This window comes from Papio anubis, chromosome 6 (assembly GCF_008728515.1).
Source record: "Papio anubis isolate 15944 chromosome 6, Panubis1.0, whole genome shotgun sequence".
NCBI lineage: Eukaryota > Metazoa > Chordata > Mammalia > Primates > Cercopithecidae > Papio > Papio anubis.
Genome location: NC_044981.1, coordinates 111,425,424 through 111,438,990, shown reverse-complemented (window position 1 = coordinate 111,438,990; position 13,567 = coordinate 111,425,424). Strand labels below are relative to the sequence as shown.

General features: G+C 44.4%; 1 protein-coding gene across 4 annotated transcripts in view; it reads left to right on the top strand.

Moving 5' to 3' along the window:
- Positions 1–13,567, top strand: part of MTHFD1L (methylenetetrahydrofolate dehydrogenase (NADP+ dependent) 1 like) — a 234,558-nt gene that overhangs the window by 155,586 nt on the left and 65,405 nt on the right. Inside the window, exon 25 of one of the 4 annotated variants that reach the window (XM_009205871.4) lies at positions 291–705. The exons of the other annotated variants lie outside the window; for them this stretch is intronic. Within the exon in view, the coding sequence (XP_009204135.2) occupies positions 291–326 (36 nt within the window). The 3' untranslated portion in view covers positions 327–705. Of the gene's footprint in view, positions 1–290; positions 706–13,567 lie in introns of those variants that run through there. 4 annotated transcript variants of the gene reach the window in all.

Sequence of the window (13,567 nt, the reverse complement as noted above, 5' to 3'; positions counted from 1 at the left end):
CAGGAATTAGAAGCCAAGTCTCCTAAAGCACTACTAAACTAAACCAAGACATTGGCATTTTTCTTTCTCCATGAGAATTGGGAGCCCTTAGTGATACCATCAAAGGTCAGTCATTTTTGCATAGAAGGAGGTATGACCCCGAGAAGTCAGCTTGACCTTCAGTCTGAATATTGTTTGTTAAATGAGGAGTTAAGGTTGAAAATCATCCCTGTATCCTTCCTCTAGCCTTGCAAACATTTTGAGGTATAGCCTTGACAGCAAGACAGGATAGTGTTTGTTTTTATTAAAAGGTCTTTCCTGTTCCTTGCGTGGAGCCATTCTCTTGATCCCAGTGGGGGCTGGATGAAGGAAGACCAAAACACACCACGAAGACAGCCTGGAGCCGCAGCCAACTCTGCTGACTTCTGAACTTCACACTCTCCCTGCCCAGATGGCCAGGGGTGTTTCCTCCTCTGCTGGTCTTTTTTAAGGCAGGATGTTTGTTGTTACTGTTTTTCTGGTTGGTTCTTAAGAAATTATTTTCTACGTTTTGAAAATGCCAGCTGGAACCTACACCAGTTGTTGGTGGGGTGTGAGAGCTATCCTTTACATGGACTTGGAGCATTTGCAACCCGAGCCTCCACATTGAAATAAACATTTAAAAAATGCATATCTATGGATATACAGTGGGGGAATCTTCCATTGTGGTAAAAATATGTATAACATACAATTTCCCCTGTAATCATTTTTACATGTATAGTCTGTGGCATTAAGTACATTCACATTGTACATATAGGGTTTAATTAATAGGATCTTAAAACTTAAAAGGTATTGATGCACATCTCTGTTGCCTTTTACATTTCACAGTAATTAGAAGGAAGAAACACACTCTAGGTTGAAAGGCTGTCCCTTCTTTTGGTTGTCCTTGTCCCTGGAAAAGCTGTCTCCCCCTCAGGGCCTTTGACCTCCTCTGGCTCTCCCTCCCATCTCAGCCTGAGCCCATAGCCCTTTCTTCAGCGCTCTCTTCTCCTCTTGTTGTGCATTAGAATGTTTGGAGTGTTCTGTGGAAAGCTGGTCCTTACATTTTCCAGTCAGTTATGTATCTCACTCATAAACCTGTTTCTCCCCCCATGCTCTTTAATATTCTGCTTTCTTAATTATGATTGAGCTGCCTTTAAACAGCCTTTGATCGTCCAATGTGAACGGCTTCAACAAGCCTCCCCTAAGCCTCTTCTCCCCTGGCCTCCTTTCCATGATCCAACCCCAAATTTCCAGATACCCCCTGCTTTCTTTACGTTTGGGGTTTTTTTGTTTTGTTTTGTTTTGTTTGGCAGAGTCTGGCTCTGTCACCCAGGGTGGAGTGCACTGGCGAAATCTCGACTCACTGCAACCTGCACCTCCCGGTTTCAAGCGATTCTCCTGCCTCAGCCTCCTTAGTAGCTGGGATTACAGGTGTGGGCCACCACGCCCAGCAAATTTTTGTATTTTTAGTAGAGGCAGGGTCTCACCATGTTGGCTGGGCTGGTCTCGAACTCCTGACCTCAAGTGATCTGCCTGCCTCAGCCTCTCAAAGTGCTGGGATTGCAGGCATGAGCCACTGCACCCAGCCCCAGATACCTCCTGCTTGACCAGACCTTCTGTAAACACTTAGATCCCTCTCAAATCTAGATGCTTCTCCAACACTGGCTTCTAGGTTCTCTATGAAACCTCTGCTGGCCTGCAGTATATAACCCACCTCCCAGCCTGCCAGGCACGTCGTTCAGCTGTGTGAGACAGTTTCACGTCGTTCAGCTGTGTGAGACAGTTTCGAGGGATCTGCACCTGTCGTGAGCACGGGCTCCACCTTCTCAAAGCATCCCACTCATCCCTGTGTGATTCTGGCAAAGCCTGCCCCAGCTTTCTTTCCTCGATGGTTGAAATAGCACACAATGCGAAAAAAACAGTGGCCTGTATTTAATACACTTGCACATGTCACAAGAATCCCTGTAGTGTCATTGAAAGCTGTCTTCTAGCATGCAAAATGATTGTCACTATGATGGAAGTTTCTAGAAATGCATTATTTCATCTGAAATTATGAGAGAAGGTAAAATGATGAACTATCAAAGTCACACTACATGTTGGCCGGCTGCCTTCTACCACTCACTCCGTCCCTCCCCAGGCTTTCTGACTTAAATTTAGATCAGATGAGACCATTGCAATGGAGAGAGTGTCCACTTTCTCATCTAAAAGCAAGCTCATGAGGAACATTAAATATGATCACAGGAACAAACATTAAGGTACCACACTAATGGACCACTTAAGAGAGAGAGAAAACTACGACCTTAGGGTTTAGGGAAAAAAAACACTCAAACAGCACAGGCTTTCAGTCTCCCCAGTCTCTCGGAGGTTGGGGGGCGATGTTTTGAGTAAAGTACAAGGGCTCCTTGAACGTGAACACGGAACCAGCGTTGCACCTGTGTTCATTCATTTTGCTCTTACAACACATTGATGTTCCTAAGTCAGATTTGTAGAAGAGGAATGAGCAGCTGCATCATGAGAACACTGTGCATGGCCAGGGGCAGTGGCTCATGCCTGTAATCCTAGCATTTAGGGAGGCCAAGGTAGAAGGATCGCTTGAATCTAGGAGTTCAAGACTAACCTGGGTGACATGGCAGATCCTGTCTCTACTAAAAATATTTTTAAAATTAGCCAGGCATAGTGGCACATGCCCCGTAGTCTCAGCTACTCAGGAGGCTGAGGTGGGAGGATCGCTTGAGCCTGGGAGGCAGAGGTTGCAGTGAGCCAAGATCACCCCCACTGCATTCCGGCCCGAGCAACGGAGCCAGGCTCAAAAAAAAAAAAAAACAGGCCAGGCACGATGGCTCCCTCCTGTAATCCCAATCCTTTGGGAGGCTGAGGCGGGCAGATCACTTGAAGTCAGGAGTTGGAGACCAGCCTGGCCAATGTGGCAAAACCCCATCTGTAATAAAAATACAAAAATGAGCCGGGCATCGTGGTACATGCCTGTAATTCCAGCTACTCTGGAGACTAAGGCCCAAGAATCACTTGAACCTGGCATGTGGAGGTTGCAGTGGGCGGAGAACATGCCACTGCACACCATCGTGCCTGGCCTGGTTTTTTTTTTTTTTTTTTTTTTTTTTTTGAGCCTGGGCAACAGAACAAGACTCTGTCTCAAAGGAAGCAAAACAAAACACTGTACATGAGTGTTCCTGGGTCCAGCAGAGTGCTCGAACCAGTCAGCCCTTTCCCCTCTTTTGGGTGAGATGCGATCTTTAAAATCACTTATTCCCATATATTCCGTTTTTTGGCATTGCTGCGCTGTTCTATTTGAGAGTAATAAAAGATTACCCATGTGAATTTCTTACTATTTCATGTGGAGAAATGCAGCTTTTCTAGCGGCGAGCCTTTCTTCCATTTCCCAGAGTCCGGTTACCCTCACCGCACCCCAGGTTTGCCGTAGGAGGATGAGATTCTCTACATGTAGGCGTCTTCAGAGTGAACCTGTTGCTCAGGGCCAGCAAGCCCACAGGGCTCCATGCCCACTGAGCAGGCTCGTGGAAGTCGGCACGTAGCTCAGATGTGCTGGTTTCCAGCCAAGGACATGCTTTGTGTCAGCGATACAGGGGCCTGTTGTTCTCAGTAGCAAGGGCAGAGCCGCTCCCAGGACTCCAGGTGGTGCTGGTAATGCAAGCCCTTGCACCTAGTGTGGTGTGGTCAGTATAAATTAATATCGACAGCTTCATGTTGTACTTTAATTTGAAGTACAGGAAAGGCTGCTTGCCAAACTGTATTTGTAGATCATTTAAAATTTATGCTTCATTTAAGATACAAAATACGAATGGAAATAATTACTGTGTATCCGGAAATGTCTATTCAACGTACGAGTTTATTAATTGATCCTTCTCTTCACATGTTTTACGGGCCTTGGAATACACTTTGCTGATATCACAGCGTAGGAAGATTTAACCCATGTGAATTCAACTCTGTGGCCTTGGTGAAAGAAAAGAACCATGTATTTTTCATTCACTGTGGCCCCCGATGCATGCCAACGACTTCATTTGGTGCAGGGCTGAAGAAATGGCAGTGTGTTCCAATACTTCAACAACAGCGGGGCCTCATTAAGAGACGCTAGGGTATTGAGAATGGAGTATTATATAGTGTTTTCATGGGTCTTCTAAAAGATTTTTCAGGGTTGCTGACTTCAGAATTTGGCCTCTAAGTAAGATGAGACATCCCTACTACAGTGTAAAGCCTTCATGGATCTTTATTTCTAACAGTTCATTTTTAAACTTTTGTTCCATTTCATTTTCTTTTGTCCATTTTTTGTCACCAAAAAATTATTTTAAAATGTAACGACTTTTCTAGAATGTACAGAACAGTTTTATTCCACTAAAAAGCAGGACTTCAATAATTTAATTGAAGAATTCTAGTGAGCATTTCCAGAGCCTTTCCAAGAAGGCTATACTGTCTGACTGAGTGACTTAGCTTCTAGGACCCCGGTCCACCACACCTACAAAATGAATTTACTAAAGCATGAAGGTCACCAAATCCTCTACTGTTTCTTCGTGGAGTCACTCAGCTGGTGTTTATGTTGTGCCTGCTCTGTGCGAGAGACTGTGCCACCAGTATAACCATTGGTCGCGGTTATTTTCTAGAGCCGTACTGCCCAATATCCCACGTGGCTAAGATTGACAGTTCAGTTTCTGGATTGCTCCAGTCCCACTTCCAATGCTTTTAATAGCCGCATGAAGCCAGTAAACACACGACACATCTTCCATTGTGATGGAAAGTGGCAGTGCACAGCTCTGTTCTAGAGTATTTCCGTTTCCGAAATACGTGTTTAAGAAGTTTGGAAAGGAATTAGTATAGAGTATGAAGAGGGTTACATTTTTTGGTGAATATGAAGATTTAACATAATGTTAGTTCAAAAATGACCAAAGATACAAGTGTAGACACCAGCCTTTTGAAGTAGCTAATATGTTAAACAGCTGTGCGTAATATAGACCGAATATTCACTGTGTCCCCACTCAGCCCTGTGTTTGACACCATTTCACCTTGGCTTCTGCCTTTCTTTCCCTTCTTTGCCTATTGACATTTTTCCTGTCCTATCTTTTTTTTTTTTTTTCTTTGAGACAGAGTCTTGCTCTGTCACCAGGCTGGAGTGCAGTGGCATGATCTTGGCTCACTGCAACCTCCACCTCCCGTGTTCAAGCGATTCTCCTGCCTCACCCTCCCAAGTAGCTGGGACTACAGGCACGCGCCACCACTCCCAGCTAATTTTTGTGTTTTTTTCAATAGAGATGGGGTTTCACCATGTTGGCCAGGATGGTCTCGGTCTCTTGACCTCATGATCCGCCCACCTCGGCCTCCCAAAGTGCTGGGATTACAGGCATGAGTCACTGCACCCGGCCTCCTGTCCTTTCTTTAATGCACTATTCCAGCTCTTTTCTAATGTCTTGTCAGCTTTTGCTGATTTTCATGCCTCCCTTTGCAACCTGTGACCTCTTGACTTTAATAGTATGTTTATACAGTCTTGACTGCATACTCTCTTCTGTCATAGTTGTTTACTGTGTCTCATTGTCCCCAGTCCATCAGAAGTTCTTTGTACACAAAGTCCCTGAAGCTCTAGAACCACGCCCTGACATCTTGAAAGGACTTGCCGTAGGTGGTTATTTGGTCACTTAGCAGATGCCTGTGGGATCCTACTTCATGCAGACCACTCTCCAAGGCACAATGTGGCAAGTAAATATATCAGTCAGTATTTACAGAACCAAGAGAAAGCCAGCAATGATTAACACATGAACAGTCATAAATTGTTTGGCCATTCTATTTGTTTATAAAAGCTATCATTTACCACAGAGAAGCACAAGTGAATATCAAGTTCAGATCAAGACCTTTGGGCTGAGCTTGGTTTTTTTTTTTTTTTTTTTCTTTAAAGATTACACTTCTCCCCCAAATCAAGCAGATTAACCATAGGAAGTTCCTTGCCTGCTAACACAATATAAATAGATTGCATGCAAGGGGAAGGACCTTATCAGAGCAGATTTTAGTATTTACACTAAACCCAAAAGATATGTTAACTGAGATATTTTTATTTCCTTATTTGTACTTGTGAGTGAAAAACAAAAATTGTAGCAGGAGTCCCAAGACTACAAATGGCACTTTGGCCATGGGCTTTGGAGTTGTGAGTTGAAGCACTTTATTCAGCACGTGGCTGCAGGATTGTAGCTCAGGTTCTAGACAGTGCATTCTCTTCAGGTCCCAGGAAGCAGTATCATACCCCTGGAAGCCGCCAGGATGCACCTTCATCTATTACAGTGGTGGCGAGGCTGAGGCCGGGCATCAGAAGTGCCGAGTGCTGGGAAGCTGTGGGGCTGGATAGATAGCAGTGCCTGCTGGGAAGCACACAGCCCTGGCAGTGAGGTTGAGGCAGGGAAGCAGGGCCGCCCTGTTGGGATTCATTCATACTACTGGCCCCTCACAGTACCGTCATGTGTGGGTGGTCGCACTTGTCCTACAGGAAGTAAACCACAACTACTCAGCTCACACAGTCAGCCTGGCACCTCCTTGGAATTCCCAAAACACTTTCCAATAAACATTGGAAAGGAAGAAAGTTTAGTTGTTAACAAAAAAATGTACATTGCCTTATGCCCAAAAGCGTTGAAAGCAGGGACTCAAGCAGGTACTCGTGCAGCCCTGTTCATAGCAGCATTGTTCCCAGTAGCTGAAGGGTGGGAACCCCCTTGTCTGTCAGCAGGGATCAGCTAAATATGGCACACACATACTATGGAACATTATTCAGCCTTGGGAAGGATACCTCCTATCACACGGATGAAACTTGAGGGCATTAGGCTAAATGAAATACTCCAGACACGGAAGGACAGATACTGCTTGACTCCGCTTGTAGGGGGTCTAGGGCAGTCAGATTCATAGACAGGAAGTAGAATGGTGGTTGTCAGGGGCGGAGGGGAGGGGCATGGAAAGTTGCTACTTTATGGGTAGAGTTTCAATTTTGCTAAATACAAAGAGTTCTGGAAGTTGGTTGCCCAACACCATAAATGGACTTTACATTGCTGAATTGCACACTTAGAAATGGCTAAAATGGTAAATTAGGCCAGGCATGGTAGCTTGCGGCTATAATCCCAGCACTTTGGAAGTCCGAGGCAGGCAGATCGCTTGAGCCCAGGAGTTCAAGACCAGTCTGGGCAACACAGCAAGACCCCCATCGCTACAAAAATTTTAGAAATTAGCCGGTGGCATGCACCTGTAGTCCTAGCTACGCCGTATGCTGAGGTAGGAGGATTACTTGAGCCCCGGAGGTTGAGGCTGCAGTGAGCTGTGATCACACCACTGAACTCCAGAATGAGACCCTGGGTCACAAAAAAAGAAAAGAAGATGGTAAATTACATGTTATGTGTATTTTACTAAAATTAAAGTTCTTAAAAATATGTATTTTAGGCCAGACACAGTGGCTCACACTTGAAATCCCAGCACTTTGAGAGGCCAAGGCAGGCAGATCACCTGAGGTCAGGAGTTGGAGACCAGCCTGGCCAACATGGTGAAACCCCGTCTCTACTAAAAATACAAAAATCAGCCGGGCATGGTGGTGGGAGCCTGTAATCCCAGCTGCTTGGGAGGCTGAGGAAGGGAGAATTGCTTGACCCAGAAGGCAGAGGTTACCGTGAGCCAAGATTTTGCACCACTACACTCCCAGCCTGGGCATCAGCGAGACTCTGTCTTAAATAAATATATATATATTTATATATATATACATAAATATGTATAAATATACACACATATATACACACATATATATACACACACCCATATGTATATACATATATATACACAGACATATATATGTACATACACACACATATGTATATTTCTTGTAAAACATTTTCATGTTTAGCAAATCATGCCGGGCACAGTGGCTCACACCTGTAATCCCAACACTTTGGGAGGCCGAGGCGGGCAGATCACCTGAGGTCGGGAGTTAGAGACCAGCCTGACCAACGTGGTGAAACCCTGTCTCTACTAAAAATACAAAATTAGCCGGGCGTGGTGGCACATGCCTGTAATCCCAGCCACTTGGGAGGCTGAGGCAGGATAATCGCTTGAACCCAGGAGGTGGAGGTTGCAGTCAGCTAAGATCTCACCATTCTACTCCAGCCTGGGTGACAGAGTGAGTCTCTGTATCAAAAAAGAAAATTTTAAATAACAAATCGGCCACCCACTTGCATTAATTTATTCACTAGTCATTCATTTGCTATTACTTTGCTCCCATGTGAGTTTTTTAAATTATTATCTTAACAGAAAAATCACACTCTTTATTTTTGAATTATGATCTAGAGTTCAGTAAAGAATGCATTTTTCTGTTCATTAAATGTGTTATGAGTAACAGTATCTTGTTTTGCTGTACTTCCAAGCAAAATGTAATTCTTTCAGTCCTCCCTACCATTCTCACTCCATAATAACATTACTTAAGATTTGTATAGCATGACATTTGCAACGTGCTTGCGTTTTACACTGATTCAATGTGTGCAGTACAGTGATGTATACTGAAGTATTCACATCCTCATCTTAGAAATGAGGAAACAAATTCAGGGAGGTTATATGATTTAACCACACATAAGGAGAGGCTGCATTCTCTCTGAGCCCTCCTACCTCACATAGCCACCAAGCTCCTTTGTGCAGATCCCATGGAGGGTTGGAGTGGCCGCACTGAGGTAGGTGCAGGCCACAGACTGCATGCAACCGGAACATTGCCTGCTTCCCAGAACTGCTGTTCTACTGCCTGGGGAGCACACCCTTCTGAGAGCTGACTTCTGACAAAGCATGGTCCTTGGGCTTGCCTTGTGTCTTCTTTCCTGCAAGAAGTATCTTCCAGCGTCCCACCAACTTTTATTTCTTAAAAAGGTTGCTCCTTGCCAGGCATTGGTTGACCAGCGGAGGAGCTCATGTTAGTTTCAGTACAATGTTGGCAGCAAGCCCTTGAGTGCCCAGCAACACAGGTTGTTCATCATCTAAGATTCATGGAAAACGTCTTCTCCGCTGTTACCTGCAGCACATCAACACCTGAATTTTCTTATCAGCTTGTGTGACTGTTGAACCACATGGAACCCAAGCTTAGTCAATAGGAAATATAGAAATATTCATTTGTTCAACTGTATATTGAGGGCCTTGTATATATTCCAGGGGCTGCCTCTAGGTACATAAGGGATGGTCCCAAGCCTTAAAGAGTTTATAGCCATTCTTCATTCTTCAGCTAATATGAACATTGAATCTTTTACATTAGAAGTTGCGGCCGGGCGCGGTGGCTCAAGCCTGTAATCCCAGCACTTTGGGAGGCCGAGACGGGCGGATCACGAGGTCAGGAGATCAAGACCATCCTGGCTAACACGGTGAAACCCCGTCTCTACTAAAAATACAAAAAAACTAGCCGGGTGAGGTGGCGGGCGCCTGTAGTCCCAGCTACTCGGGAGGCTGAGGCAGGAGAATGGCATAAACCTGGGAGACAGAGCTTGCAGTGAGCTGAGATCCGGCCACTGTACTCCAGCCTGGGTGACAGAGCGAGAGTCCGTCTCAAAAAAAAAAAAAAAAAAAAAAAAAGAAGTTGCCTATGCAGAGTACACCTATAATCCCAGCAACCTGGGAGGTCAATGTGGGAAAATTGCTTGAGGCCGGGAGTTTGAGACCAGCCCGGGCAACATGGTGAGACCCCATCTCTACCAAAAATAAATTTCAGAAAAAGTTACCCTTACATTTCTCTCTCTAACCCAGCCTCAACTTTGCACTTAGGCAGTAACTCTTTGTACAACATTCCTGGCACCATATTCAGCTTTTATAGAACCCTCCAGGCAAGGACAGGTCACTGCTAAGTGAGAGAGCTCTGGTTATTATATTCTTCCTTAAACACTGCACTCAAAACAACTACTTCCTTCTAACGTTGGTCCCTTGGTTCACACTCTGCCCTCCTTTCGATTTTTCATATGGCATGGTTTACAAAAGGCCCCTTGCCCTCCAAGAGATTTCGGTGTCAGTGTGGTGCTGCTGAGTCTGTGTGACTGTTCACACACTCGGGCTCCACTCACACACCCCAAGATTGCATGAGCTTTTGCTGGCAGCCCCTCACAGTCAGGCCCCAGTGAACCCCTGTCCTCTGAAGCTGCGGGTAGGAGCGCCTCAAGGGCATCTAGATGTCAAAGAAGAGGATGCTCACATGTGCCTAAGGGTCATCCATGAAGGCTTCGTGGAGGAGGTGGCCTTTGGGATAGATCTTAGAAAGCTCAGAGAGTTTTAACAAAGGTTGGTCTTTGAAGATTACTAATCTTTTGACTTTATAAATATTTGCATGTATCTTCTCCCAGTCTGTCTCTTATTTCTTGACCTGGTTTATAATGTCTTCTTAAAACAAGTTTTAAATTTTGCTGCAGTGAAATCTATATATCATTTCCTTTATGGGTTATTCTGTTGTTACCTCGTTTAAGAAATCCTTCTCTACTTCAGGATAATAGAGTTCCCACTGTTTTCTTCCAACATTTAGAGTTAGAACTTTCAAGTTTATGCCTTTGTTCCATATTGGGTTTATTTGGAGGCCTGGTATGTGGTAGGAATCTAATTTTATTTCTCTCCAGCCAAAAGTCAGATGGTAGTCAGCCTTTCTCTGTTGATTTGTGTCACCTCTATCATATGCTATCTTGCACATGCTGAGGTGTGTTTGTGGGTTCTTTCTTCTTTGCCATTGATTCATTTGTCTATACTTGTGCCAATACCCATGGAATTTATTAGCATAGTTTTGGGGTATGATTGATAGCTAGTAGAAGAGTCCTGTTTCTTTGTTCTTCCGGTTTTGTTTATTTTTAAAGTTATCTGACTATGTATGCCAGTTATCTGACTATTTATGCCATTACCCTGTGTTAGTTCACTCTCAAGTTACTATAAAGGAATCCCTGAGACTGTTTAATGGATAAAGAAAAGTCATTTATTTTGGCTCATGGTTCTGAAGGCTGTACAAGCATGGCACCAACATCTGCTGGGCTTCTGGTGAGGGCCTCAGGAAGCTTCCACTCAGGGCAGAAGGCAAAGGGGGAGCCAGTGCATCACATGGCAAGAGCGGGAGCAAGAGAGGGGGTGGGAGGTGCTAACAAGCAGATCTCTCGAGAACTCAGAGTGAGAACTCACTCATTATCATGAGGACAGCACCAAGCCATTCATGAAGGATCCGCCCCCATGATCCAAACACCTCCCACCAGGCCCCACCTCCAACACTGAGGATTACATTTCACCGTGAGATTTGGAGGGACCAACATCCAAACCACATCAACCCTTTATTGTAAGTTTTAGAACTAATAGGCCAAGTAACCACAAATGAGCTTGGGATTTTTATTGGACTTGCATCGAACTGAGTAAGTTTCAGAGAAGTGACGTCTGTACAGTATTAAGTCTCCTCATCCACGAGCAAACTATTTTTCTCCATTGACTCAGACTCTTTTTATGTCCCTCAGTGAAAGGTTATAAGGCTTGCACCTTCATTTCTTTTTATTTGTTAGAACATTCAATATTTAAGTTCCAGACCACAGAACACCTCTACAGTAATAAAAACTGTAGTAATGAAAAACAGGTTTTAAAGCAGTTTTGGGTGCTATCAGGGTTGGGAGGGGAAGAGTGCTGGCTTTTATTTATTTTCTCTTGGGTAACTCTTGTATCAACAGTATTTCATACAAATATGACATTTGCTGTTGTCAAGCGAAGTCCTTGAGGCATACCACAGGAGACTTCCCCTTGGTTCACATCTGTTCCATCAGCATTTGGTTCAGCAGTTGTTCACCAAACAGTAAATCCACTAATTGCATCATACATATGCTTTTTTTTTTTTTTTTTTGAGACAGAGTTTTGCTCTGTCACCCAGGCCTGAAGTACAGTGGCGCGATCTCGGCTCACTGCAACCTCCACCTCCCAGAGTCAAGCGATTCTCCTGCCTCAGCCTCCTGAGTAGCTGGGATTAGAGACGTGAGCTGCCACACCCAGCTGATTTTTGTATTTTCAGCAGAGACGGGGTTTCACCATGTTGGCCACACTGATCTTGAACGCCTGACCTCTAGTGATCCACCCACCTCAGCCTCCCAAAGTGCTGGGATTACGGGTGTGAGCCACCACACCTGGCCACATATGAATTTTTACCCACAGAAAGATTGTGGATAATTTTGCCAAATGTGTTTCTTAAATTTAGAATTACTTTATCTGTAGAAGATTCCTTTCCTAATGAATCATTCTTGTTTCTGAAGATCCCTTGCTGTATGCTACCAGTAGTCTGTGTCCAGGTCTTCAGTCTAACATTATGGAAATCATCTCCCCCAACACACTTATTTGCCTGTATCTAGTCTTCTCACGTTTCTTCCATGCCACATGATTTCTCATAATTTGCTAAAGTGACAGTGGGTTCAACGTCTGATTTTCCAATATAGTGTTTGATCACATCAGCATTTATGTTAAAATCTCAATCCATTACTGCTCATGAAAAAATACTAGTTTTTAGTATTGCTACTTTTTCTGTAGCAATACTGTGAACCCGTATTCGGACCCACTTGAAAACTGGCACTCACAATTTCGTTGGGAGGCTCCAGTCCTGACATATATGATTATTTAAAAATTATAGTAAACAGGCCAGGCGTGATGGCTTATGCCTGTAATCCCAGTACTTTGGGAGGCCAAGGTGGGCAGGTTGCTTGAGTCCAGGAGTTCAAGACCAGCCTGGGCAACATGGTGAAACCCAGTCTCTACAAACAAATGCAAAAAAAAAAAACAAACAAACAAAATTAGCTTGGAGTCATGGTGCATCCCTGTAGTCCCAGATACTCAGGAGGCTGAGATGGGAGGATCACTTGAGCCTGGGAGGTTGAGGCTGCAGTGAGCTGAGATTGTGCCACTGCACTCCAGCCTAGGCGACAGAGTGATACTGTCTAAAAAAAAAAAAAAAGAAAGAAAGAAAAATTATAGTAAACTACATTTTTTTAAATGCAACAATGGATAAAAAATGGTTACAACTAGATAAGCTGCCTCTAAATTGCCTGAACACCTAAGGTTTATTTGCTAGTTGACATCTGATCTGTTTCTGACACTGAAAATTTCATTGCTTTGGGATGCTAAAAGGGAAAAAGAGCGTTTGCTAGGAATCCTGTAGTTGCTGAGGGGGTACCCTGATAGAGAATTTTTTTTTTTTTTTTTTTTTTTTTTTTTCCGAGACGGAGTCTCGCTCTGTCGCCCAGGCTGGAGTGCAGTGGCCGGATCTCAGCTCACTGCAAGCTCTGCCTCCCGGGTTTACGCCATTCTCCTGCCTCAGCCTCCCGAGTAGCTGGGACTACAGGCGCCCGCCACCTCGCCCGGCTAGTTTTTTGTATTTTTTTAGTAGAGACAGGGTTTCACCGGGTTAGCCAGGATGGTCTCGATCTCCTGACCTCATGATCCGCCCGTCTCGGCCTCCCAAAGTGCTGGGATTACAGGCTTGAGCCACCGCGCCCGGCCCCTGATAGAGAATTTTAAGCAATTACAGAAAATCTCACTAAACTTTAAAAAAAATCTTTAACCA